General features: G+C 47.1%; 1 protein-coding gene across 1 annotated transcript in view; it reads right to left on the bottom strand.

The window, feature by feature from the left end:
- LOC115092424 (calcium-activated potassium channel subunit alpha-1-like) overlaps nucleotides 1–24,770 on the bottom strand; it is a 315,025-nt gene that overhangs the window by 226,847 nt on the left and 63,408 nt on the right. Inside the window, exon 6 of the mRNA XM_029603258.1 lies at nucleotides 15,916–15,991. Within this exon, the coding sequence (XP_029459118.1) occupies nucleotides 15,916–15,991 (76 nt within the window). The remainder of the gene's footprint in view (nucleotides 1–15,915; nucleotides 15,992–24,770) is intronic.

The raw sequence follows: 24,770 nt of genomic DNA, 5'->3' as shown, positions 1-24,770 counted from the left end.
GGCTATTAATCCATTTTACTTAGGGGTAGATTTTTAAAAACAGCGCGATCGCGTACTTTTGTTTGCGCAGCAGGCGCTGGATTTTATAAGATACACGCGTAGCCGTGCGTATCTTCTAAAATCCTGGATCGGCGCGCGCAAGGCTGCCGATTTTGGGCAGCCGGCGCGCGCCAAGGCGCGCAGCGTGCCTCCGTTCCCTTCGAGGCCGCTCCGAAATCGGAGGGGCCTCGGAGGGAACTCTCTTTCGCCCTCCCCTCACCTTCCCCTCCCTTCCTCTGCCTAACCCCCCCCCCCTACCTTTATCCATGGATTTACACCTCCCGGAGGGAGATGTAAATCCACGCGCGCCAGCGGGCTGCTGGCGCGCCAAGACCCGACCCGGGGGCGGTTCCGGAGGGCACGGCTACGCCCCCGGAACACCCCCGGGCCGGCGCCACGCCCCGGGCCCGCCCCCCAAACGCCGTGCCACGCCCCCAAACGCGGCATCACTCGGCAACGCCCCCGACACGCCCCCGACACGCCCCTTTTCAGAAACCCCGGGACTTACGCAAGTCCCGGGGTTCTGCGCGCGCCGGCGGCCTATGGAAAATAGGCGCACCGGCGCGCAAGGCCCTGCTCATGTAAATCCGGGCGGATTTACGCGAGCAGGGCTTTTAAAATCCGCCCGTTAGGGAATAGAACATAAGAACATAAGAAAATGCCATACTGGGTCAGACCAAGGGTCCATCAAGCCCAGCATCCTGTTTCCAACAGTGGCCAATCCAGGCCATAAGAACCTGGCAAGTACCCAAAAACTAAGTCTATTCCATGTAACCATTGCTAATGGCAGTGGCTATTCTCTAAGTGAACTTAATAGCAGGTAATGGACTTCTCCTCCAAGAACTTATCCAATCCTTTTTTAAACACATCTATACTAACTGCACGAACCACATTCTCTGGCAACAAATTCCAGAGTTTAATTGTGCGTTGAGTAAAAAAGAACTTTCTCCGATTAGTTTTAAATGTGCCCTATGCTAACTTCATGGAGTGCCCCCTAGTCTTTCTACTATCCGAAAGAGTAAATAACCGATTCACATCTACCCGTTCTAGACCTCTCATGATTTTAAACACCTCTATCATATCCCCCCTCAGTTGTCTCTTCTCCAAGCTGAAAAGTCCTAACCTCTTTAGTCTTTCCTCATAGGGGAGTTGTTCCATTCCCCTTATCATTTTGGTAGCCCTTCTCTGTACCTTCTCCATCGCAATTATATCTTTTTTGAGATGCGGCGACCAGAATTGTACACAGTATTCAAGGTGCGGTCTCACCATGGAGCGATACAGAGGCATTATGACATTTTCCGTTTTATTCACCATTCCCTTTCTAATAATTCCCAACATTCTGTTTGCTTTTTTGACTGCCGCAGCACACTGTACTGACGATTTCAATGTGTTATCCACTATGACACCTAGATCTCTTTCTTGGGTTGTAGCACCTAATATGGAACCCAACATTGTGTAATTATAGCATGGGTTATTTTTCCCTATATGCATCACCTTGCACTTATCCACATTAAATTTCATCTGCCATTTGGATGCCCAATTTTCCAGTATTTTCCACTGCTATTGATTGTATCAGTAGTATAGGATCTTCTTAGTGTTTGGGTAATTGCCAGGTTCTTGTGGCCTGGTTTTGGCCTCTGTTGGAAACAGGATGCTGGGCTTGATGGACCCTTGGTCTGACGCAGCATGGCAATTTCTCTATCAAAGATGTCCATTGCAAGTCAGAAAAGGCTAACCACATACAACTACCTGAATGGAGATGGCAACAGATGGCAGAAGATGCAGAATCAGCATGGATGCTCCAGCAGCACAAAGATATGCCTTTCTATTTTAAATTGGAAAGCTTCTGGGTTAAGAAAGCTCCAGGGGCACTTGAGGTTAGATGGGGTTTAGGTGTTCTTGATAAGCATCATCTGACCAAATACACAGAGAGAACAGTAACTTTCCTTCTTTAGTGAAGGTATTTTGTAAGTTGCAGACTGAGTTAAGGGATAGAGGACTGCTTGGGAGATGGCTGGAAACAGCCACAGAGAGAAAGGGAATAATAAGAGAGATTACAAAGAAACTGATAGTGTTACAAGTATGGACTTGTGGTGAGAAACTTTTAATTTTTATTTTTGGTATTTTTCTCTCACATTTTGTGGGACTGAATGCATTAGTGAATATAATTATGTTTTTTATGAGAGAAAAATATGGTCATAAGAATATACCATACTGGGTCAGACCAAGGGTCCATGAAGCCCAGCATTAAGAATTCTCTTCCATCAAATGCAACTAGACTGAGCAGCTTTTATTAAACTGAACCAGACACTACCAACCTTTCAATACTACGTTTTACTTCTTGTTAAACTTTTATCTTTCCTCTTACTCCACTCCCAGTTAGAATAACCCCTGTTTTATTGTAACTTGTTATAATGTGTAATGTATACTCTTTTGTTTTAGTTATGTACGTTATAATGTATTGCTCACCCCTTGTTTTATGTAAACCGACATGATACGAACTTCCGTGAATGCCGGTATAGAAAAACACAAATAAATAAATAAATAAATAAATAAAAATAAATCCTGTTTCCAACAGTGGCTGATCCAGACTATAAGTACCTGGCAAGTACCAAAAACTAAGTCTACCCCATGCTATTGATGCTAGTAATAGCAGTGGCTATTTTCTAAGCCAACTTGATTAAAATTAGATAATGGACTTCTCCTCCAAGAATGTATCCAAACCTTTCTTAAACCCAGCTACACTAATTGCGCTAACCACATCCCCTGGCAACAAATTCCAGAGTTTAATTGTGCGTTGAGTGAAAAAGAACTTTCTCCGATTAGTTTTAAATATACATGCTAATTTCATGGAGTGCCGCCTAGTCCTTCTATTATGCGCAGGAGTAAATAACTGATTCACATTTATCCGTTCTAGACTTCTCATGATTTTAAACACCTCTATCATATCCCCCCTCAGCCATCTCTTCTCCAGGCTGAACAGTCCTCAGCTCTTTAGTTCCATCCGCTTTATCCATCCGCTTTATCATTTTGATCATCCTTCTCTGTACCATCTCCATCGCAGCTATTTATTTATAGTTTTGTTTCACTAAGAAACAGTTTTTCTTCATGCTTACAAGATCCGCATGCACACAAGTAGTCACCCTCCCTTCTCACCCTGCTTCTGCTAGAAGCGGCCCATGGCCCCCTTCACATCATTTCCTGGCCTTCTCCCCCTTCAAAGATTCCCCCGTGGCACACCTTCACACATTCCCCCCCCCCCTTCTTTCGCCACAGATTCCTCCAGTGGCCCTTCCTTTCTCTAGCCTGCTAGATTCAACGTCAAAAACTAGTGCAGTGCGCTGAAACATCTGGCATCTGTTCAGGGCAGAATGTATTAGATTTAAAGAAAATATGGTGATTAAACAGTGGACAAAAGGACAAGAAGTCCACCATTTTAGAGTACATATGCAGACTGACAACTGTTCAGGGCAGAATGCATAAAAGTTAAAACCAGTATTGTGATTAAACAGTGAACAAAAGGACAAAAGTCCACCATTTTAGAGTACATATGCAGAAAGTTTTTCTTAGTAGTTTGGCAGTATATCAAGAAAGGCTATACAAAGAAGTCCAGACAGCACATGTCCTATCCCAAGGGGCATAAAACCCCCATCACCTCAAACTCTAGCCCGATTCCCTGGAAAGAACTGATTATATGGATCTCCAGTGCTGATCTGTCTCCAAACGAGAACTTGCTTGGGTGATTCACCCATCTGGGGGCAAGGACACACCCTTTTCAGGAAAGGTGACAGCTTTCACTAGGCTTTTTATATAATCATACCCTATTAGTTGGGGAAATTACTTTTGCTTAATGTGCTGATATATTGTGTTCTCAGGTGTTCTCATAAGCATTTGTTGTATACATATATAATATACAGGAAAATATAGCTTTTAATTATTTCACAAAAGACATAGTGTTATTATTTTCCTAGTTTGTTTGTAGAACACAGATTGCAAGGCAAATAAGGCAAAACCCCATTATACCCCTGCAGTTCAAACTGCTGTTCTTTGAGCCACATGGGGCTCTGTGGAGACAGAGCCTGTAATTCGAATAATGGAGTTTAGATTTCAACTGCAGGCCAGAAGAAGAAATAGATGTGTTATGTGTAGTAGAAGGAGCCTGCCAAACTAAGGATGTTTGGATTTGTGAGAAGATAAGATGTAGAAGGGAGATCAGGAGAGCAGAAGACTGAACACTGTCATATGGGCACTGGGAGTGGAAGAGCAGGAAAACAATAGGGAGTGGGACTGGGGAACTGGGGAGAGAGCAGGAAAGAATAGGATCTGGTGGAGCAATCAGGTGGGGACTGGGGCATTGGTGGGTAGGAGGACAAGGGAAGAATTGGGACTGGGGACCTGGGAAGTGAGAGAGAAGGGAAAAAATAGGTCTGGGGACAGATCAGGTTGGGACTAGGGAACTTGGGTGTGGGAAAGCAAGATAGGAATGAGGACTATGGGAGAGTTCAGGTAGAGACTGGGGCACTAAAATGTGGGAGAAATCAGGGGAAGAATTGACTGGGAGGGTAGGAGAGCAGTGGAGAAATGGACTGGGGATGGGAAAGCAAGGGAGAACAGGGCTGTCACTTAGGGACTAGGCAGAGAGAGCAGGTGAAGAACATGACTCAGATACTGGGTGGTGAGAAAGTGAGGAAGAGCAGGGGAAGAATGGGGACTCAGTGACCAGGAATAAGAGCAGGAACTCCGTGACTGGGGATGTAGGGACTTGGAAGGGTAGGGAATCTGAGATAAAGTGGAGGGGGAAGGATAGCAGAACAAGGACTTGGAGATGCAGGGACAAAGATTGAGCAGTCATTTGGGCAGCCAATAGGAACTTGGCAATTGGGTGAGTATGAGTGAGGGTGTATTAGATGAGCTAGGGAAGGTATGAGTGAGGGTGTGAATGACCTGGAGTACTGGACAGTGTATGAGAGATAGTGGAAAAGTAGTTGGGTGTTGTGAAAGTGTGAGAGGGTGGGAAAGGGGCTAAGAAGGCAGTGAAAAAGAAGCAATAGACAGCTTAGTAGGTGGCAAGAGACAGAATAAAGGGGCCAGGGAGGAAATGTGTGACAAGGAAGGGAGCTGGAGCTGAGAGAACCAGAGAAAGGGTAGATAAGGGTTGGGTGTGAAGGTGGAAATGGGGAACTAAGGAATAGGTGAAAAACAGAAAAGGAATAAAAGGTTGCGGAAGCATGAAAAATGGATGGAATGGGAAGGGGTGAGAAATAGAAAGCTGGTAGATAGGTGAGAGGTAAAAAGAGGGAGACTGAGAACTGGAAGATTAGAGGGGGAAGAGGAGAGTTGAAAGTTATGTCTGAGATTAGAGGACAGGGAAGACAAATCAAGAATAAAGATGTAAGGGAAAGATCAATGTCAGAAACAGATGTAAGAAAGGAAAGGAAGAAAAAAGGAGAGGGGAGAAATGGAAAATGGGAAGGACATCCTGGAAAAGGAGATAGAGCAGCTTTTAAACTAGAACAAGGGGGAAAGCTGACAGTCGCTCAGCAGTGCATGGTTCAGAGGAACGTATTTTTGAGGGATACTAATGAAACAGGAGAGTTAGGGCATCCCAACAGAGAGGTTCCATTAAAAGTAAAAGTAGTCCATCTGCCTATAAGTAAAGAATCACCTGAGCTAAAGAATTCCAAATTATCTCTATCAAAGCAGGATGTTAATACAAACAAAAAATGCAGTTTGAAATGTCTATATGACAATGCCAGAGGTCTAAGAAGTAAGATGTGAGAGGGCATAGCAGCAAATGATAAGATTGACATAATTGGCATCTCAGCAACTTGTTAGAAGGAGGATAACCAATGGTATAGTGCTATATCAGGGTACAAATTAAATTATATTGCAATGATAGGGAGGATCAACTTGATGGGGGTGTGTTACTTTATGTCCGGGAAGGTATAGAGTCCAACCGGATAAAAATCATACAAGAGACTAAATGTTCAGAAGAATCATGGGTAGAAATCCCATGTGTGTTGGGTAAGAGTATAGTGATAGGAGTATACTACCGGCCACCTGGACAAAATGGTCAGACAGATGATGAAATGCTAAGAGAAATCAGGGAAGCTAACCAATTTAGCAGTGCATTAATTATGGGAGATTTCAATTACCCCAATATTGACTGGGTAAATATAACATCAGGACATGCTAGAGACATAAAGTTCCTAGATGGAATAAACAACTGCTTCATAGAGCAATTGGTTCAAGAACCAACGAGAGAGGGAGCTATTTTAGATTTAATTCTTAGTGGAATGCAGGATTTGATGAGAGTGGTAACGGTGGTGGGGCCACTTGGCAATAGTGATCATACCATGATCAGATTTAAACTAATAACTGGAAGGGGGACAATAAGTAAATCTACAGCTCTAACACTAAATTTTCAAAAGGGAAACTTTGATAAAATGAGGAAAATAGTTAGAAAAAAACTGAAAGGTGCAGCTGCAAAGGTTAAAAGTGTTCAACAGGCATGGACACTATTTAAAAATACAATCATAGAAGCGCAGTCGAGATGTATTCCACACATTAAGAAAGGTGGAAGGAAGGCAAAACAATTACAGGTATGGTTAAAAGGTGAGGTGAAAGGCTATTTTAGCAAAAAAAAAAAAATCCTTCAAAGATTGGAAGGATCCATCTGAAGAAAATAGAAAAAAGCTTAAGCATTGTCAAGTTCAGTGTAAAACATAAAACATCGATAAGGTAGGCTAAGAGAATTCAAAATGAAATTGGCCATAGAAACAAAAACTCATAATAAAAAATTTTAAAATATATCCGAAGCAAGAAACTTGTGAGGGACTCGGGTGGGCTGTTAGATGACTGAAGGGCTCTTAGGGAAGATAAGGCCATTACAGAAAGACTCAATGTATTCTTTGCTTCTGTGTTTACTAATGAGGATGTTTGGGAGATGCCAGTTCGAAGTGGATTTCAAGGGTGAGGAGTCAGATGAACTGAACCAAATCACTGTGAACCTGGACGATGTAGTAGGAGCAAATCACGTGGACTAGATGGTATGCAACCCAGGGTTTGAAGGAAATAAAAGCAAATTTGCTTACCGAAAACGGTGTTTCCGTAGATAGCAGGATGAATTAGCCATTCTGTCATGGGGACTGTCAGTCTTGCGTCAGAAGCAGATATTCACAAAGCTAATACAGAGCTTTGCTCTGTGCGGCTGCGCGTGTGTTCCTGCGCAGAAAGACAGCTTCTCCTCAGTCTGTATTGTAGCAGTAGTTAAATATAAGGTTGTCCAGGGAGGTGGGTGGGTCAGCATGGCTAATTCATCCTGCTATCTACGGAAACACCATTTACAGTAAGCAAACTTGCTTTTTCCTGTCGATAGCAGGGCTGAATTAGCCATGCTGTCATGGGAGTCCCTAGCTCCCTTGTCACGCTAATATAATTAATGTCCTCTTTTTTTTTTTTTCTTTGTGTAACCTGTCTGGAGTGGACAGCTGTTATAGAGTTCTTAAATTATTCAAGACCGCTCGTCCCAGTTTAGCAAACTGAGACATCTGCTGGTCTAAGAGTAATGAGATGTAAAAGTATGTAGAGGTGACCAGCTTGCTGCCTTATAAATGTCAATAGGTGAAACTTGACTTAAGTAGGCTAAGGAGGTGGAGAGTGCTCGAAGTTGATGAGTATTCGGCTTTCCAGGTAATGTCCTGTGCCTCTTATTGTAACAAAACTGAATGCATTGAGCTATCCAGCTAGAAATTGTCCGTTTTGCAACTGGTAGACCAGGTGCGTTTGGGTTAAAGGAGAGGAATAGTTGAGATGGTCTGGAATTCAACTGTGTTTTTGTCTTATAGTAGGCTAGCACCCTTTGGCAATCTAAGGTGTGAAGTAATTTCTCCCGGGCATTATGATGTGGTTTTGGAAAGAAGGTCGGGAGTTCTATAGACTGGTTGATGTGAAAGGCTGAAACTACTTTCGGGAGGAAGGAAGGGTGAGTCCGTAGAACTGCCTTGTGGTGGAAGAACTGAAGATGAGGTTTGTAGTGAACCAGTGCCTGCAGGTCACTTACTTATTCACATTTTATCCCCTTGTATCTGTTTGCACCCTCCCCCTGCCCCCCCTTTGTATCGACCCCCCCCCCCCCCCCATCCCTCCCCAGCTACTTAGTTAATTGTTCTGTTACTGCGTTTTACGTTATATACCGTTCTCTGTAAAGGCTATGCCTATATATCTTCTGTTGTAAGTTACTTGTAAACCGGCACGATGTGCAAACGGTTGCCGGTATATAAAATTAATTAAATAAATAAATAAATAAAATAAATAAATACTCAGCGTGCTGAAGTCACTGCAACCAGGAATACTACTTTTCATTAAGGTATTTTATGTTTGCTGAGTCTAATAGCTCAAATGGAGGGCGCATTAATTGTTCAAGAACTAGGTTAAGGTTCCAGGCCACTGGCAGCTTAGATATTGGGGGTCAGAGGTGGTAAAGGCCCCTGATGAATCTAGAAACTATTGAGTGTTGCAAAATTGGGTGGCCTTGGAGTGGCCTGTGATAGACTGCAATGGCACTTAGATGTACCCTGACTGAGGCAGTCGCTAATCCTGATTAATTTAAAGAAAACAGGTAATCTAGTAGAGATGTAGGAGCACAATGAAAAGGATCATGGTGATTCTTGGAGCACCAGGACTTGTAACATTTCCATTTATATTGGTATGCTTTCCTGGTAGAAGGCTTTCTGGTGACTAAGAGAATGTTTTGGCAATTCTCCGATATCCCCTACTCCCTGAATATCGACTGTTCAATCTCCACGCTGTCAAGTGTAGTGAGTCCTGCATTGGGTGGAGGAGAGCTCCCTGGTCCAGGGACAGTAGTCCTTCCTTGTGACCCAAGGGAATGGAGGTGTCGATCAAGAGTCAAAGAAGGTAAGAAAACCATGGTTGTCTCGGCCACGCCGGGGTGATGAGGATGAGGTCCACCGCCTCGGCTATGCATTTCTGCAGTGTGCGAGTTATTAGTGGAATTGGAGGGCATGCATACATTAGATTTCCTGACCACAGGAGTAAGAAGGCATCTTGAGCTGTTCTGCGATGACTGGGAAACAGGGAGCAAAATTGAGGTACTTTCCTGTTTTGTTCTGTGGCAAAGAGGTCCATGGATGGTGTTCCCCATTGCTTGAAAATGTGGTCGGCTACCTGTTGGTTCAGAGACCATTTGTGAGGGTGAAAAATTCAGCCCTCATTGGAGGTTGCATAGCCTGTGTGTTAGCTATGCCGGGAAGATAGGTTGCTTGCAAGTGGATTGAGTGACAAGACGCCCAATGCCATATGAGAAGGGCTTCTCTGCAGAGTATCCATGAACCGGACCATCCTTGTTTGTTTATGTAGAACATGGCCACTTGATTGTCCGTGTAGATCATTACTCTTTTCCCTTGCAGTTGTATGCGAAAGGTTCTGATGTTATAGTGGATTGCTCTGAGCTCGAGGACGTTAATCTGATAAGGTTTCTCGTGAGGCGTCCATAGCCCCTGCGTTTCTAGCTGATTGAGGTGTGTTCCCCATCCTTTGTGGGAAGCATCCATTGTTAGCACTGGGGCGGATTTTCAGAGCCCTGCTCGCCTAAATCCGCCCAAAACCGGGCGGATTTAGGCAAGCAGGGCCCTGCGCGCCGGTGAGCCTATTTTACATAGGCCTACCGGCGCGCGCAGAGCCCCGGGACTCGCGTAAGTCCCGGGGTTCTCCGAGGGGGGCGTGTCGGGGGCGTGTCGGGGGCGGGCACGGTCGTCGCGGCGTTTCGGGGGCGTGTCGGCAGCGTTTTGGGGGCGGGTACGGGGGCGTGGCTACGGCCCGGGGCGGTCCGGGGGCGTGGCCGCGCCCTCTGTACCCGCCCCCAGGTCGCGGCCCGGCGCACAGGAGGCCCGCTCGCGCGCGGGGATTTACTTCTCCCTCCGGGAGGCGTAAATCCCCGGAGAAAGGTAAGGGGGGGGGGTGTAGACAGGGCCGGGTGGGTGGGTTAGGTAGAGGAAGGGAGGGGAAGGTGAGGGGAGGGCGTTAGAGGATTCCCTCCAAGGCCGCTCCGATTTCGGAGCGGCCTTGGAGGGAACGGGGGTAGGCTGCGCGGCTCGGCGCGCGCCAGCTATACAAAATCGATAGCCTTGCGTGCGCCGATCCAGGTTTTTAGCAGATATGCGCGGCTCCGCGCGTATCTACTAAAATCCAGCGTACTTTTGTTTGTGCCTGGAGCGCAAACAAAAGTAGGCCTATTCGCGGAGTCTGAAAATCCGCCCCACTATGTTGTGAGGTGGTGTTGTAAACAGTGCACCACTTTGAAGTATCTGTGGCCGTAACCATCAATCTAATTCCTTGCTCATCACTGAAGTCAAGTTGATTCTTCGAGAAATAGGTTGTGAGTGTTGCGTTTCAGCCCCCATTGGAGTCGAAGAATATGAAGACGTGTGTTTGGGACCCATATGAATGGCTTCAGTCATATGACTCAATACTGAGAATTTGTCAGGCTGTTGGTCTGGTCATATAACATAGGTGTTTGGCCAGTGTCTGAAGCAATAATTCTCTGTCTTTTGGGAGAAAAGCTCTGTTTTTTGTTGTGTCCAATAATGCTCCTATGAACTGTAGCGTTCAAGAGGGTTTTAGGTTGGACATCTTGTAGTTTAGAATCAGACCTAGGTTCTGAAGACAGGAGATTGTTTGTTGTAAGTGATCTAGTAGGGTCCTTTGGTCTGATGCTACTAGAAGCCAATCGTCCAGATAGGGAAAAACTTGAATTCCCAGTTGACGAAGGTGGGCCACCACCACTGCCATGCATTTAGTGAATACTCGCGGGGCAGCTGAGAGGAAGAACTTTGTATTGGTAATGTTGTCTCTTGTAATGGAAATAGAGGTATTTCCATGAAGAGGGGTGCATTGGAATATGTGTGTAGGCATCTTTTAGGTCCAGTGAGCACATCCAATCATTGGGTTGAAGGAGTGGAAAAATGGATTTTGGGGAGACCATTTTGAACTTTTCCTTGACTAGATATTTGTTGAGGTTGCATAAGTTCAAAATTGGTCTGAGACCCCCTGATTTCTTGGGAATCAAGAAATAACGGGAATAAAATCCCATATTGCAGAGGTATGATGGCAAGATCGGTATTGCTCGCTGATTTTTTAGAGCTGATATTTCTTCTGCCAAGTGAAGGTGATTGAAGCAATTGCCCATGTTGGTAGTTAAACGAGGAAAGGCGGGTTTGGAAAGGAAATTTAATTGATAGCCCTGAGAGACTATTTCCAGTAGGGGTGTGAATCGTGTGATCGATTGTCTTAACGATCGATTTTGGCTGGGGGGGAGGGAAATCTGATCGTCGTGTTTTGGTTTTGTTTTTTTTTAATCGTTAAAAATCGTAAATCGGGGGAGGGCGGGAAAACCAGCACACCAAAACAACCCTAAAACCCACCCCAAACCTTTAAAACAAATCCCCCACCCTCCCAAACCCCCCCAAAATGTTTTAAATTACCTGGGGTCCAGTGGGGGGGGGGGGGGTCCCGACGCAATCTCCAGCTCTCTGGCCACGGCTGCATTAAGAGAAATGGCGCCGGTTGCCCTTTGCCCTTATCATGTGACAGGGCAAAGGTAGCGCCGGCGCCATTTTGGTTCCTGGCTCCCGACGTCACGCATGCAGGAGATCGCTCCCGAACCCCCACTGGACCCCCAGAGACTTTTGGCCAGCTTGGGGGGGCCTCCTGACCCCCCACAAGACTTGCCAAAAGTCCAGCGGGGGTCCAGGAGCGACCTCCTGCACGCGGGCCGTATTGCCAATATTCAAAATGGCGCTGGCGCTACCTTTGCCCTCACTATGTCATTCGGGCGACCATCGCCATTTTGAATGGCCGGCGCCATTTTCCGTACGGAAAAACGATTTGCGTGCAGGAAGTCGTTCCCGGACCCCCGCTGGACTTTTGGCAAGTGTTGTGGGGGTCAGGAGGCCCCCCCAAGCTGGCCAAAAGTCCCTGGGGGTCCAGGAGGGGTCCGGGAGCGATCTCCTACGCTCCTGCCATCGGGGGACAAAAAAAACAAAATGGCACCGGCGCTACCTTTGCCCTGTCATATGACAGGGCAAAGGTAGCGCCGGCGCCATTTCTACAACGCACAGGAGGTCCGAGAGTAAAAGATCACACCGGGACCCTTCCTCTGGACCCCAGGTAATTTAAGGCATTTTGGGGGGGTTCGGGAGGGTGGGGGATTTATTTTAAAGGGTCGGGGTGGGTTTTAGGGTTGTTTTAGTGTGCCGGTTTTCCCGCCCTCCCCCTTCCCCTCCCCCTTCCCCGATTTACGATTTTTTGACGATAAATCGGGGGAATTGTTATTGTATCGCGGCTCTAACGATTTTTGATGATTTAAAATATATCGGACGATATTTTAAATCGTCAAAAAACGATTCACATCCCTAGTTGTAAGTACTATGGTGAAGCTACAGATGAGGAAATAGGTCAGGTCCCCACTCTACAACATTCCTGGTAGTCCCCGCCCTAGTAAAGTTTAACTACAGCCCCTGTGTTTTAGACACAGGCAGAAACATCGCCACCTACCGGCCAAGATGCAGTGTCCATAGCTACAACATCACATATACTGACAGCAAGGTAGTGCTGGGCTACATACTGTATACAACCAAACCAGAAGGTTTTACATATATATATATAAGCAACAGGGTTGAGCACGTCAGGAAATCAACAGAATCAGAGCAGTGGCATTATGTGCCCACAGATCAGAACCCGGCAAACCACGCCACAAGATCCATCTCAGCAGAACCGTGGATTCCCAACTGGAAGTCACACTTTTGAGCTTGCAAGCCCTGAATCGGACACCGAAATCCATCCACAGATAACCATACTTGCAGCTAGCATCATCCTTGAAGGAAGGTTGGGGGCACACCAATTCTAATGTTTTTTAAAGTGGGTGATGCTGAGACGAGCTATAGCACACCTCATCCATGTTGTGCTCTCCTTTCATTAGATCCAGGACAGTACAGCAGATTCATGTCACCGCTGGCATTTCTGTACAAGACTTTACATGTTTAATGAATTATCATATTCAGAGAATGCCATTCTGTCTTGTATACAGCAAGAAGTTCATGCCAAAGAAATCAAGTGCATCATCCAGAAAGACAACATTCCCAAATACAGTCTTCTGTGGAAACCGAATCCTTTCACTGATGAAAATGGTTGAGACATTCATCAGACCAGTCATTGAGGCAATGCCTTTACATCTCATGAAGATACTTGAACATTATAGATTGTTACAGGTTTTTTTGACAGTTCTTTAACTGCTTAATGTTTAAAATAGTGATATACGAACTGTAGTAATTATGTTAGCTAATCATGTTTTTAATTGCATTTCCACTTGTTCACTGTAAGTTCACTTCAACCTTGTTCCAATGTATCCGCCCCTAAGGCGACAGTTCAGTTCTCTGTAAACCGGTGCGATATGTATTCTATACAGGAACATCGGTATATTAAAATTAAAAATAAATAAATAAGCAAGGAGTGTTCTGCTTTTTCAGTATACTTAAAAAATAGGTATATACTTTTCCCTGTTACGCTGTTAGTCAATGTCATTTTATTGATATTGCTCAGCTTGAGTTCTCTATTTGTAGAATTATCTCTCATGATTGATTGTCTTTCAAATGATTCTACGCTCCTTGTTGGATGTTTCCTGTTATGCTTCGTTTCTCTATCTGCTTTCTTTTGCCTGTTCATATTTGTTTATTTATTTAATTAAATGCTTTTCTATACCAAAGTTTAGCTAGCTGCCTTCACTCCGGTTTATGTTGATCCCTTGCCGCTAGAAATACTTGGGACAGTTCATTTCCCATGTCTTCTTTCAGCTGGAACTGGGCTCTCTGCAAGCTAGCATCATCTCCTTCTCCTGTTTCAAGCTATACAGACGTATTGCTTTTCACCCTTCATATTCTACAGTTTCTCTCTCAGCCACAGTTGACTCCATTGGAGTACCAAGCTTCCAGACAGAACTTATTACAGCTGTGACAGACTTTCCTTTCTGTGCGGCTATGCTTGCTGCTTCTTCATTCTGTGAGTGTTTGAACTTTCATCCTTCAAATAAATGTCGTTTGGTACTCAAGACTGGTATTTGAAGCTGGGAATACGTTTTAAGTGACTGTTTAGGCTCTCAAGAGCTGAGAACAGCACATTTATTTATGGCTTTCTGAGGGCCAAGCCCATACCCAATGCATGTTACAAAATGCCTAATACCATATGGGTTCCAACTGTCTTGTATTTTAGGGACAGGGGACAGAGGGAATAAGACTGCTGAAGATGAGCAGGATGTGGGAAGAGAGAGAGGGTGGAGGGAGTGAGACTGCTGATGACTCAGGGGTGGGGAAGAAGATGGAAGTGGAGAGGGAGCTGAGGGAGTGAGACTGAATCCCTTACTATAAATGTCATCAAATGCCTTTGGGCCCATTGGAAAACAAAGGGCCTGGGCAGAATGCCCCACTAGCTCAGCATTTCCCAATCGTTTCAAGCACAAGGCATATCTATAATAACAAAAATATTGTGTGGCACACCAGTCTCCATGGAGTAGGCAGTGAGGACATGAAGAGGACTCATGCGGCTAAAAGAAGACCTAAGAAAGCACAAAAAGCCCCACCACTCTCTCTTCCAAATTTTAAAACAGAGAGAGTGGGCAAAGACACCTGAACCTCTTACAGTGGATCAGTTCCCTCTATATACAAGTGCAGGATAAGGAGAAGTCAGTATTGGGCAGGCAGCTAGCTAAGGGCCAAATTCATTAAGACTTTTCACCCATTCTGTGTCTATGAGAAAAACCCTTAGTGAATCAGGAACTAACCCCTAGATTTCTCAGAATGCTATAAATATAGAGGAAATAGTGCCCGTGATTAGGCTAATTTCCCTGCTCCTGCTTTGGCAATTTCCACACCACGTGATAAATTCCCACAACTTGTGCCATTTTTCACTTCATATGCTGATTAATACATTGCATGGAGAGAGAGAGAGAGAGAGAGACTGTATAGGAGCAATATGACACTCTATATATGTACCACTGTAAAAGGGGCACTTTCAATCGGGGTGGATTTCAAAAAGTGGGATGGGGTTTGGGGGGACGTACAATGCTAGTAGCATTGTACAAAACAACTCCTCTTGTTATACTTTTCATCCATTATAACGACTACAAATGTTTAGTGATGTCTATTACTATGAATACCTCAGAATGTTTGTTCCAACACCCCCCCAAACCCCACCCCCTCTCTCCTCCCCAGTTGCGCTGCATTAAAAATATTTTCCCCATAACGCAAGTGTATCGCAAGCACACTTCCAGTGCTCAGTGCACGCTTTCCCCATCACACTCGGCCTGAGGATAGGACAGATTCTGGAAGGACTCAAAGGAGGAGGCTCAGGAAGGGTAAGATGAGGAGGTGCTGTGGACGATGTGTACCGCACAAAGCCCGTCCCAGCTATCCATGCCCTGATGCAGCCCATTAATTACCACACTCCAGGCTCATGTTGTAGCTAGAAGAGGCGTGCATAACACACGTTCTCAGAAAGGAGCTCCTATAATTTTAAATGCCACCACCAGTGTCTCTGGTTGCTGCAAGGTGGTAAGAGCAGAGTCCAGGTGCTGGCCTGGATCTGAGCATCAGGCAGTGGTGACTTTTCTGTGGCACACTTGATCAGCTCTGAAGGCACACCAGTGAACCACAGCACACTGGTTGGGAAACAATGCACTAGCTCTTTCGAGGACCCTCTCACTACATGTAATGCCACCCTCACTTATCTTTCAGTTTTTTTTCCCAGTGTCCTAGACCTATGAACAATATGCAGTCAATAAACAGAACCACAAAATGCACTTACTAGCTTCTGGTAACTTTTAAGAACTGTAAAATATTTGGAAGTTCCAGTAGACTGAGAGCTCGCAGGAAGCGCAGGCCTATAGAGAGAGAGAAAAAAGACCTCCTTAATAAAGATCCCCGCTCCAAAAAAGTAGGTATGAAGCTCACATTAATGACTGAGGGGTTGGGGAGTAAGCAGTGTGGACATCATGTACTGGTAAATTCATCCCCGTCAGAGATGCTATAGGACAAGATGGCAGTGAAACAGGCTCTCAGACCAGCTCTGGCGTGCAGACCTCAGGTCCAGGGTAAAGTTGGAGAGAAGAGAAATAGAGGAGGACTTAGGAAACAAATGATTTGGATGTCTGGCAACATATGTATAAATGAGTAGCAGGATAAAGTTATCAATTTCTTAGCATGAGGACAGGTGGATCCAGAACCAGTGAATTATGCACCTGTACCAGCAGATGGAGATGGAGCAAAGCTGACATCATGGGTATATATATATACCCCTACAGTGACATCAGCCTGAAGGAATTCTCCGTCTCCAGCAGATGGTGGACATTCATCACCCTACTGGGGATTGCTTAAAAAAAAAGTTTCAAAGAGAAGGAGATTTATTCTCCCTGCTCTCCTGTGGTGATGCCTTATGGTCCCTCCCTCAGTTGAGAATTCCTGAGGTGATATCTTTGGATCCCTTCCTCAGATGAGGGCCTTGGTCCCGTAGCTGGTTTTTCATCCAGTGTAGATTTAGCTGTAAAAAAATAAAAAAATAGCTGAAAGGCAAGTGGGTGCAAGAAGTCAAGCATGGTGGTGAAAGTCCTTGCTCTCTCCCCCACCCGCAGCTGGAGACCGACCTTGTGCTCAGCCAGGATAGGCTGAGCTCACATAAAGGGTAATTAAAAAAGAAAAAAGAGAGAGAAAAGGAGAGTTAAGTAGGGATTCCTCTTTCCCCCCAGTTCGGTGCGCTGATCCGTTGTTCGTTCCCACCTCCGAGGGATCTTAGGGAACGTGGCAGTTTGAGCAGCCTTTTAGCTAGGCCCCGCTCTTAGGCTTGTCGTGTTCACTGCATGGTAGGCCATGGTGGCGTTTTTGCGCATTTTCCTGCGCAAAAGAATGCTCTCTTCAGTTGCATTAGTTCGTGCTTGTGCGTCAGTTTGGGTGACTAGTTAGGCGCATAGGAGCGCCTACCAAGGCATTCAGTTCTGTGCTTGCACACGCACGCACTTATATGCGTGCACTATCTGAAACATCCTGGTGGGATCTCAGTTTGTGCGCTTATCAAGGCACAGTGTTGAGTGCCTAATTTTTGAACACTTAAATTTTGAGCACCTATTTTTTGCAGCGCGAACCCGGCTGGGTCAGACACCTGTTGGGGCATATTGGCATTCTGATGGCGCCCATAGCAAAGAAGCCTAATTGCGATGCCCTTTGTGTTGCTTGTCATATTCGGGCATCCCAACCTGGTGTTCCCTCTAATTTGTGTCAGAGCTGTCTAGAGACTCAGAGAGAATTACCTCCATCTGATTTTATTAAGCCCGTTTTTTTCCCAGCCTGGTTCAAGAATGGAAAAAGAGCTGCCAGGGGTGTCGCCTGATTTTGGGGCTCCCCTAACTGGTTCCTCAGCAGAGGAAGGTAGTTCAGTGGGTGCAGGTCCGATGCCCCCTGGTTTTGGCATGGATCCCTCTGCCTTTTCTTGGGTAGAATTTTTTCAAAGACTGCAGTCTTTTCTTCGGGCGCAATCCTCGGCCACAGCCAATCTTAACAGGTCAGGATTGCAGGCTGTGGATTCCTGCACGTCTCGTGCTGTGGGTGTCGGCGTACACTGAAATCTGCTGCGGGTGTCCCCAGTAGGGACCCAGATGGAATGGATGATGAAGCCAATCCTTACTCCCTGGAGGATGGGGAAATTCCTCTGGGATTGGAGCCGTATAGAACTATATTGCTTTTCTTTCATAGAGACGAGTTACCGGTTCTGATTTCCCAGACATTGAAGATGCTGGGAGTACCAGGGGGCTGAATCCATGTCTGGATTTCTTTGTGTAAAGCTTCATATTTCTTCCCTATTATGGAAGTCATTCAAGAATTAATTATTTGAATGGGGCGCCCTGGAAGCTAATTTTAAAGGGGGACTTTATCCCCTGGATTCAGCTGCAAGAGAGTAATTGCATTTTCCAAAGGTGGATGCACTTGTGCATGCCATTACCAAATGGACGAGTATCCCCGTAGAAGGGGGAGCGGCCTTGAAGGATGCTCAGGATAGGAAAATTGAGGCTATCCTTAAGCAAGCTTTTGAAGCAATGGCAATGACTTTGTAGATAGCTTCTTGTTGTTCCCTGGTGGCGTGCTCTTGTTTACGTCTCTCTCAGGAGGTCAATGAATCTGGTGTGAATTCTAGGGCAGTGATGGAACCAGCAGCTGCCTTTTTGGCAGATGCGGGCTGCGATTTGTTCCGCACTTCGGTCAGAGAGATGGCTTCGGTAATAGTGGCCAGGCATCAGTTATGGCTGAGAAACTGGTCAGCTGATAGAACCTCAAAGTCTAACCTTACAAAGTTGCCCTTTAAAGGCTTGCTCTTGTTTAGGAGCAAGCTGGAGAAAATGGCCAATAAGTGAGGTGATTCCCAGGTTTCTCAGTTATCAGAGGATAAGAAACAGACGCCACACTCCTCCAGCATGAGAGTTCTTACTAGGGGGTTCAGACATTTTCAACATTACAGAGGAGCGGCCTTTCAGAAGGCTCGACCTTTGGGTAGGTCTCAGTCCTTTCATCTCAGGTAGCCCCGAGCCTCCCAGTGAAGGTGTGCCGACTAACCCTTTGAATCAGGAGATAGGGGATCATCTCTCTCTTTTTTATTTGTGGTGGGTTGAGATCACGTCAGACCACTAGGTTCTGGAGGTGACAAGAGATGGCTATGTACTGGAGTTTCACAGTGTTCCTTGGGACATTTTCATGGTGTTTCCCTGCAACTCTCTGCAGAGGAGACAGGCAGTGGAGTGTACATTGTCAAGACTCCTCAGCCTGTGGGCTGTGGTTCCAGTGCCCATGTCTCAAGAAAATACTGGCTCATATTCATGTATTTCATTGTGCCCAAGAAGGAGGGATCTTTTTGCCCCATCCTGAATCTCAAGAGGGTCAACAGTCATTTGCAGGTTGACTCTTTTCGCATGGAAAACTTGTGCTCAGTGAAAATGGCAGTACAGTTGGGGGAATTTCTGACGTCTCTGGACTTGTCCGAGGTATACCTTCATATTCCTATCCAGCTAGAGCACTAACATTTTCTGCATTTCATGGTTTTGGGGCATCATTATCAGTTTTGAGTGCTACCTTTTGGTTTGGTGACCATCTAGAACTTTTTCCAAGGTTATGGGGATGGTGGTGAAAGAGCTGAGAAAGGATGACTGGCTGATTTGGGCCAAGAGTCTGGAAGAGAGCCTTCAGGTCTAGCGCAAGATGATCTCCATGTTGCAGGAGTTAGGTTGGGTGGTGAACCTGGCCAAGAGCAATTTTCAGCCATCACAGTCACTGAAGAATCTTGGAGTTCAACATGAAGCAGGACAGGGTGTTCCTGCTGGAGGGCTGTATTCAGAAGTTGATGGTGCAGGTGTGTCTACTGATGAACACGATACATCCGTCAGTGTGGTCTTATCTATAGGTACTCGAATTGATGGCGGCGACCCTAGAAGTGGTGCCATGGGTGAGGGCGCATATGTATCCTCTTCAGCGCACTCTGTTGTCTTGTTAGAGCCCACAGTCTCAAGACTGTTCGATTTGGCCCACCTACCAATGGAGATCTGCATACACTTGCAGTGGTCGTTGCAAGCGGATCATCTAAGAAAGGGGATTTCCCTAAGGTCACCAGACTGGCTAGTACTCATGACAGATGCAAGCCTCCAGGTTTGGGGAGCTCATTGTCAGAAACTGACAGAGCAAGGGCGCTAGAGTAAAGTAGAGTCTCTCTGGAGCATCAATCGACTGGAAGCCCATGCTGTCCGGTTGGTATGGTTGCGATTCAGCAGCCGATTGTAGGGTCAAGCGGTCCCGATAATGTCGGACAATACAACAAAGGTGGCTTACATCAATCACCACGGAGGACCCAAGAGCCAGCAAATGTTGCGGGAAATAGCCCAACTTATGGAATCTTCAAGAAATCTCAGCCTTACACACTGCGGGAAAAGACAATGTAAGAGCCGACTTTCTCAGCAAATAGAGTCTGGATCCAGGAGAATGGGAATTGTCAAACGAGGCGTTCCAGTACATAGTGGATTGCCGGGGTCCTCCTGTTTCTGGACCTGCTGGAAATTTTTCACAATACAAAAGTTCCTCACTTTTTCATTCGCAGGAGAAATCAAAAGTACTTGGGCATGGATGCCCTTGTGCAGCAGTGGCCGGAGGGCAAACTACTGTTTGCCTTTCCACTGTGGCCCATATTGGGCAGAATCATTTGGAGGATAGAGAGTCACATGGGGATGGTGCTTCAGGTGGCACCAGATTGGCCCAGAAGATCGTGGTATGCAGATTTGCGAAGGCTCCTGGTGGACTCTCTTCTACGATTTCCAGCTCACTGGAATGTGCTTCGGCACAAGCCTGTTTGTTCTTCACAAAGATTCAACTTGATTTTGTCTTACGGTATGGCCCTTGAGAGGGCTCGATTGCTGAAACATGGATATTTTGCTGCTGTGATTGCCACCTTGCTGTAAGCAAGAAAGTTCTCCACTTCCTTAGCCTATGTGCAGGTCTGTTGAATGTTTGAGGCTTGGTGTGAAAATTGAGGGATTCCTCTTCATTCGGTTAAGCTCCTGCTCATTTTGGAATTTTTGCAGGATGGATTGAGAAAAGGATGGATTGAGAAAAGGCTCTGTCCTATTTTCAGGGTCAGGTGAATGGTGGACCCTTGTTGACTCATCCAGATGTGGCCTGTTGCTTAAAAAGATTGAAGCATCTTCGTCCTCCCTTGCAGATGCCGGTGCCTTTGTGGAATCTTAATCTAGTTTTGGATTTTTTGGCAGGCCCCACTTTTTGACCGATGCGTAGCCTTTCCTTGAGGTTACTGACCTTGAAAATGGTGTTTCTTGTGGCAATTTGTTCAGCGCGTAGGATTTCCAAACTGCAGGCCTTGTCTTGTCGGGAGCCCTTTCTACGGGTGACTCCGGGGACGATACAGCTGCATATTGTTCCTTCGTTTTTGCCAAATGTGGTCTTGGATTTTCACTTGAATCAGTCAATGTCCATGCCATCATCATTGGACAGGAAAAGAGATGCGGAGGAATATTGCCTGTTACGGCCCTTGGATGTCAAGAGACATATCTTGAGGTATTTGGAGGTTTCTAAACCTCTCAGAAAGATGGATCACCTGTTTGTTCTCCACAGGAGGAGTAAACAGGACGAGCCAGTGTCACATCCAGCCCAGTGGATTAAGGAGGTAGTCACAGCTGTGCATGTGGATGCTGAGCAGCAATTGCCTAGTCAAATTAGGCCTCATTTCACTAGGGCTCAGGCAGTGGTTAGACTGAGGTTAGGCAGAGGTTAGACTGTTGTCTCCCATCGACATTTGCCGAGCTGCGACATGGTCCTCCTTACACACCTTTTCCAGGCATTACTGCCTAGTGTTATGGTTTTGAGGTGTTGGTGTGGATTCATGGGCACTGCGGTGATGGAAACACCCATGAGGAGGAGCCCCGTGAGGAACCGCAGTACTAGGCTAGACTCGTATGCTCACAGATACCAAATATTGGTATTTATTGCCCAGGAGGTGGCAGTAGTGAGATGACCCAGTAGCACAGTCCAGGGGGCCTCAGCAGAGGACCAGTTCCTCACTTGGCTAGATGAACAACAGTGCAGGTTGGAGAAGTCCCGGATGCAGGCTCCCAGCGCTGAAGGTGAGACAGACTGACAAGGTTAGGTTACACACTGAAGAAGATAGCTGTATGGATGATAATCCTGGCAGGCAGAAGTAGTTGGATTGCAGGCATCAAGGCAGGACATGCAGGCCCTCGAGGAGCGAGTACCTGATATTCAGACAGGCACCTGAAAGAAAGCATAAGGGTCCCCGAGGAGTGGGTACCCAGGTTAGCGATGCAAAACCCTGAAGGGCAGAGAGAGCTTCCAGTGGCAGCGGGAGAGCAGCTTAGACCAGAGGCAGTCCAATCCTTGCTAACTCAGTTTGTTAGCAAACAAAGGGCAGGCTAAATACCCGGATGGCGTGACGACACTCGAGGGGGACGCCCCCGAGGTTCCCGCCATGACGTGAATAAAGACGTGGGTGGCGTTCGCATGCGCACCCTAGGAGGCCCTCAGGAGAAACATGGCAAACACCGTCGCCGGAGTGAGCAACAAGAAGACGCGGCAGCAGCCATCTTCCCAAGGCTTGAGGAGAGAGGTGAGGCACAGAGGTCGAACCGTCTGAGACCGACAGACGCAGCACCTAGATGTGCAGGCCCAGGAGGATACAACCTTTGTGCGTGCGATGTTGATCGGACCGCGGGCAGCCTCCCACCCTATTCGAGAGTAGTTTTGGTACATCCCACTGGTTCTGGATCCACTTGTCCATATGCTAAGAAAGATGAAATTACTATTTACCTGATAATTTCTTTTTCTTTAATAAGAACAGATGGATTCACTTTCCCACCCTTGGTAGCCAGATGGTTGTGCTATTGTCCTCCTGCATGGCTACGTGTCCTAGGGGGTTACTGGTAAGTGTTACTCCAGTCCCTTGTTGTACTCGTGGACCCTTGGGCCGGTTGGGACAGAAGATGGTGTGCTGTGTAGTCTGCAGCAAGTGTCCCAACCAGGAGGCGGTTCGGAAGGCTGGAGTGCTTTGAGACACTGGACCACGGAGGAGTTCTATGCGACCAAGAACTCTGTACCCACTGGAAGGATGGCAGACGTTGGACCCCGGAAATCGAAGATTCTTCGCCCTGGAGACCGGTACTCCCCTGGCAGGAGCCCTTAGGAGTCCAGCCGCTGGGACTTGTGAAGATTCACCCTGGAAGCCGAAGTCCCCCCAGGAGGGGCCCGTAGGGACACGGCCGCTGGGACTTAGGCGACTCCCCGACGGTGGAAGATGGTCCGGATGCAGGCGCCTCCTGCAGGTCGTGGGTTCCGGACGGCTGGCGCCTCCAGCAGGTCGTAGGTTATCCAGAAGTCGGTCCAGGAGTCTGTATCCAAAGAGTGGTCCGCTGCCAGTCCAGGGGTCGGTGTCCAGCGAGCGGTCCAAAGCCAATCCAGGGGTCAAAGTCCAGCGAGCGGTCCAAAGCCAATCCAGGGGTCAAGTCCAGAAGAAGCAATCCAGCAAGGAGGGCAAGGCAGAAGCGGGACGAAGAGAAAGAACCAGGAACACAGCTACAGCAGGCCGAAGACCAGGAACCTTGTTGCAAGGCACAGAAGAGAGCTAGTTGCAGGGTACTTGTACCCTGAGGGCGTCTGACGTCATTCCCAGCTCAGCAGAGGTATTTCCCGCGCTGGCCCCTTCAAATGGGGCTCCTCCCCGCGCGCGTGCGTCAGGGGGCGGGGCCAGCCACGTTGGAGCATCGGCGTCTCTCCCGAGGAGGGAGAGACGCGCTGGAAGGCCTGCAGGCCCGGGGCCTGCTGCAAACAAGACTCGAAACGGCTCAGGCCGCCCCCGAGGTAGGTGGAGGGACCGGGGCACAGCCCGGGACCGCAACATCCCTAGACTATTGTTATTTCACTCTTTGTCTGAGCTCAATGTTTTTTTCCTGTTGGCTGAGTACTGGAATGGTTATCTGTTAATAATCAAGTTTTGTAAGTTTGTCCACAGTTGGCTTTTGCAGAGAATACTGGCAGGCTGATGTCACTACAGGCATATATATACTGTTATGTCATCTTTGCTCTGTATCCATCTGCTGGTAGAGGTGCATAACCCACTGGTTCTGGATCCATGTATCCTTATTAAAGTGCAGTTGCTTAACTGTAGCAGGTGTTCTCCTAGGTCAGCAGGATGTTAGTCCTCACATGTGGGTGACATCATCCTATGGAGCCCGGCACGGAAAACGTCTGTCAAACTATCTAGAAACTTTGACTGACAGACTGAGCATGCTCAGCCTGCCGCTATCCGCCCATCCACGCGTGATCCCCCTTCAGTCTCGGAACATAGGAAAATACGAGCAAAAAATAAAGCAACCAACCAAAGGTGAACCCAACATCATGGGGAGGCGGGCAGGATTACTGAGGACTAACATCCTGCTGTCCTAGGAGAACACCTATTACAGGTAAGCAACTGCGCTTTCGCCTAGGCAAGCAGGATGGTAGTTCCCACATGTGGGTGATTACAAAGCTCCAGACTGCCCCATTTAACCAAGGGGACCCACAGAGGCCAAACAAGGTGCCAATGGGCACAACACAACTGCAGCGCTGTGGGACAGCAGGGGGGAGGTCTGGTCCCACAAGGAGCACGAGAGGACAGTTGGGTTCAGGACTGGAATAGGCTGCGCAGGACGGACTGACCAAAGGCACTGTCCTGATGGCTATCCCTGTCAAGGCAGTAATGAGCTGTGAACGTGTGGAGAGAACTCCAGGTTGCAGCCCAACAAATTTCTGCAACAGGGACCCCAAACAGGTGGGCCACCGACGCTGCCATGGCTCGCACAGAGTGAGCTTCCTCCCTGCCGGCTAGCTGGGTCACACCTGAGCATAGCAGAAAGCGATACAATCCGCCAGCCAGTTCAATAGGGTCTGCTTCCCCACCACTGAAGCCAGTCTATCTGGGTCGAAAGACACGAAGAGCTGGGAGGTCTATGGGCCGCTGTGTGATCCAAATAGAAGGCAAGCCCCACTTGCAGTCAAGATGTGGAGAACACGTTCCCCTGGGTGGGAATGCCTTGGAAAGAAGATGGGGAGAATGATGGACTGATTGATGTG

Source organism: Rhinatrema bivittatum, chromosome 5, assembly GCF_901001135.1.
Source record: "Rhinatrema bivittatum chromosome 5, aRhiBiv1.1, whole genome shotgun sequence".
NCBI classification, from domain to species: domain Eukaryota; kingdom Metazoa; phylum Chordata; class Amphibia; order Gymnophiona; family Rhinatrematidae; genus Rhinatrema; species Rhinatrema bivittatum.
This window is presented reverse-complemented; position numbering and strand designations above follow the sequence as displayed.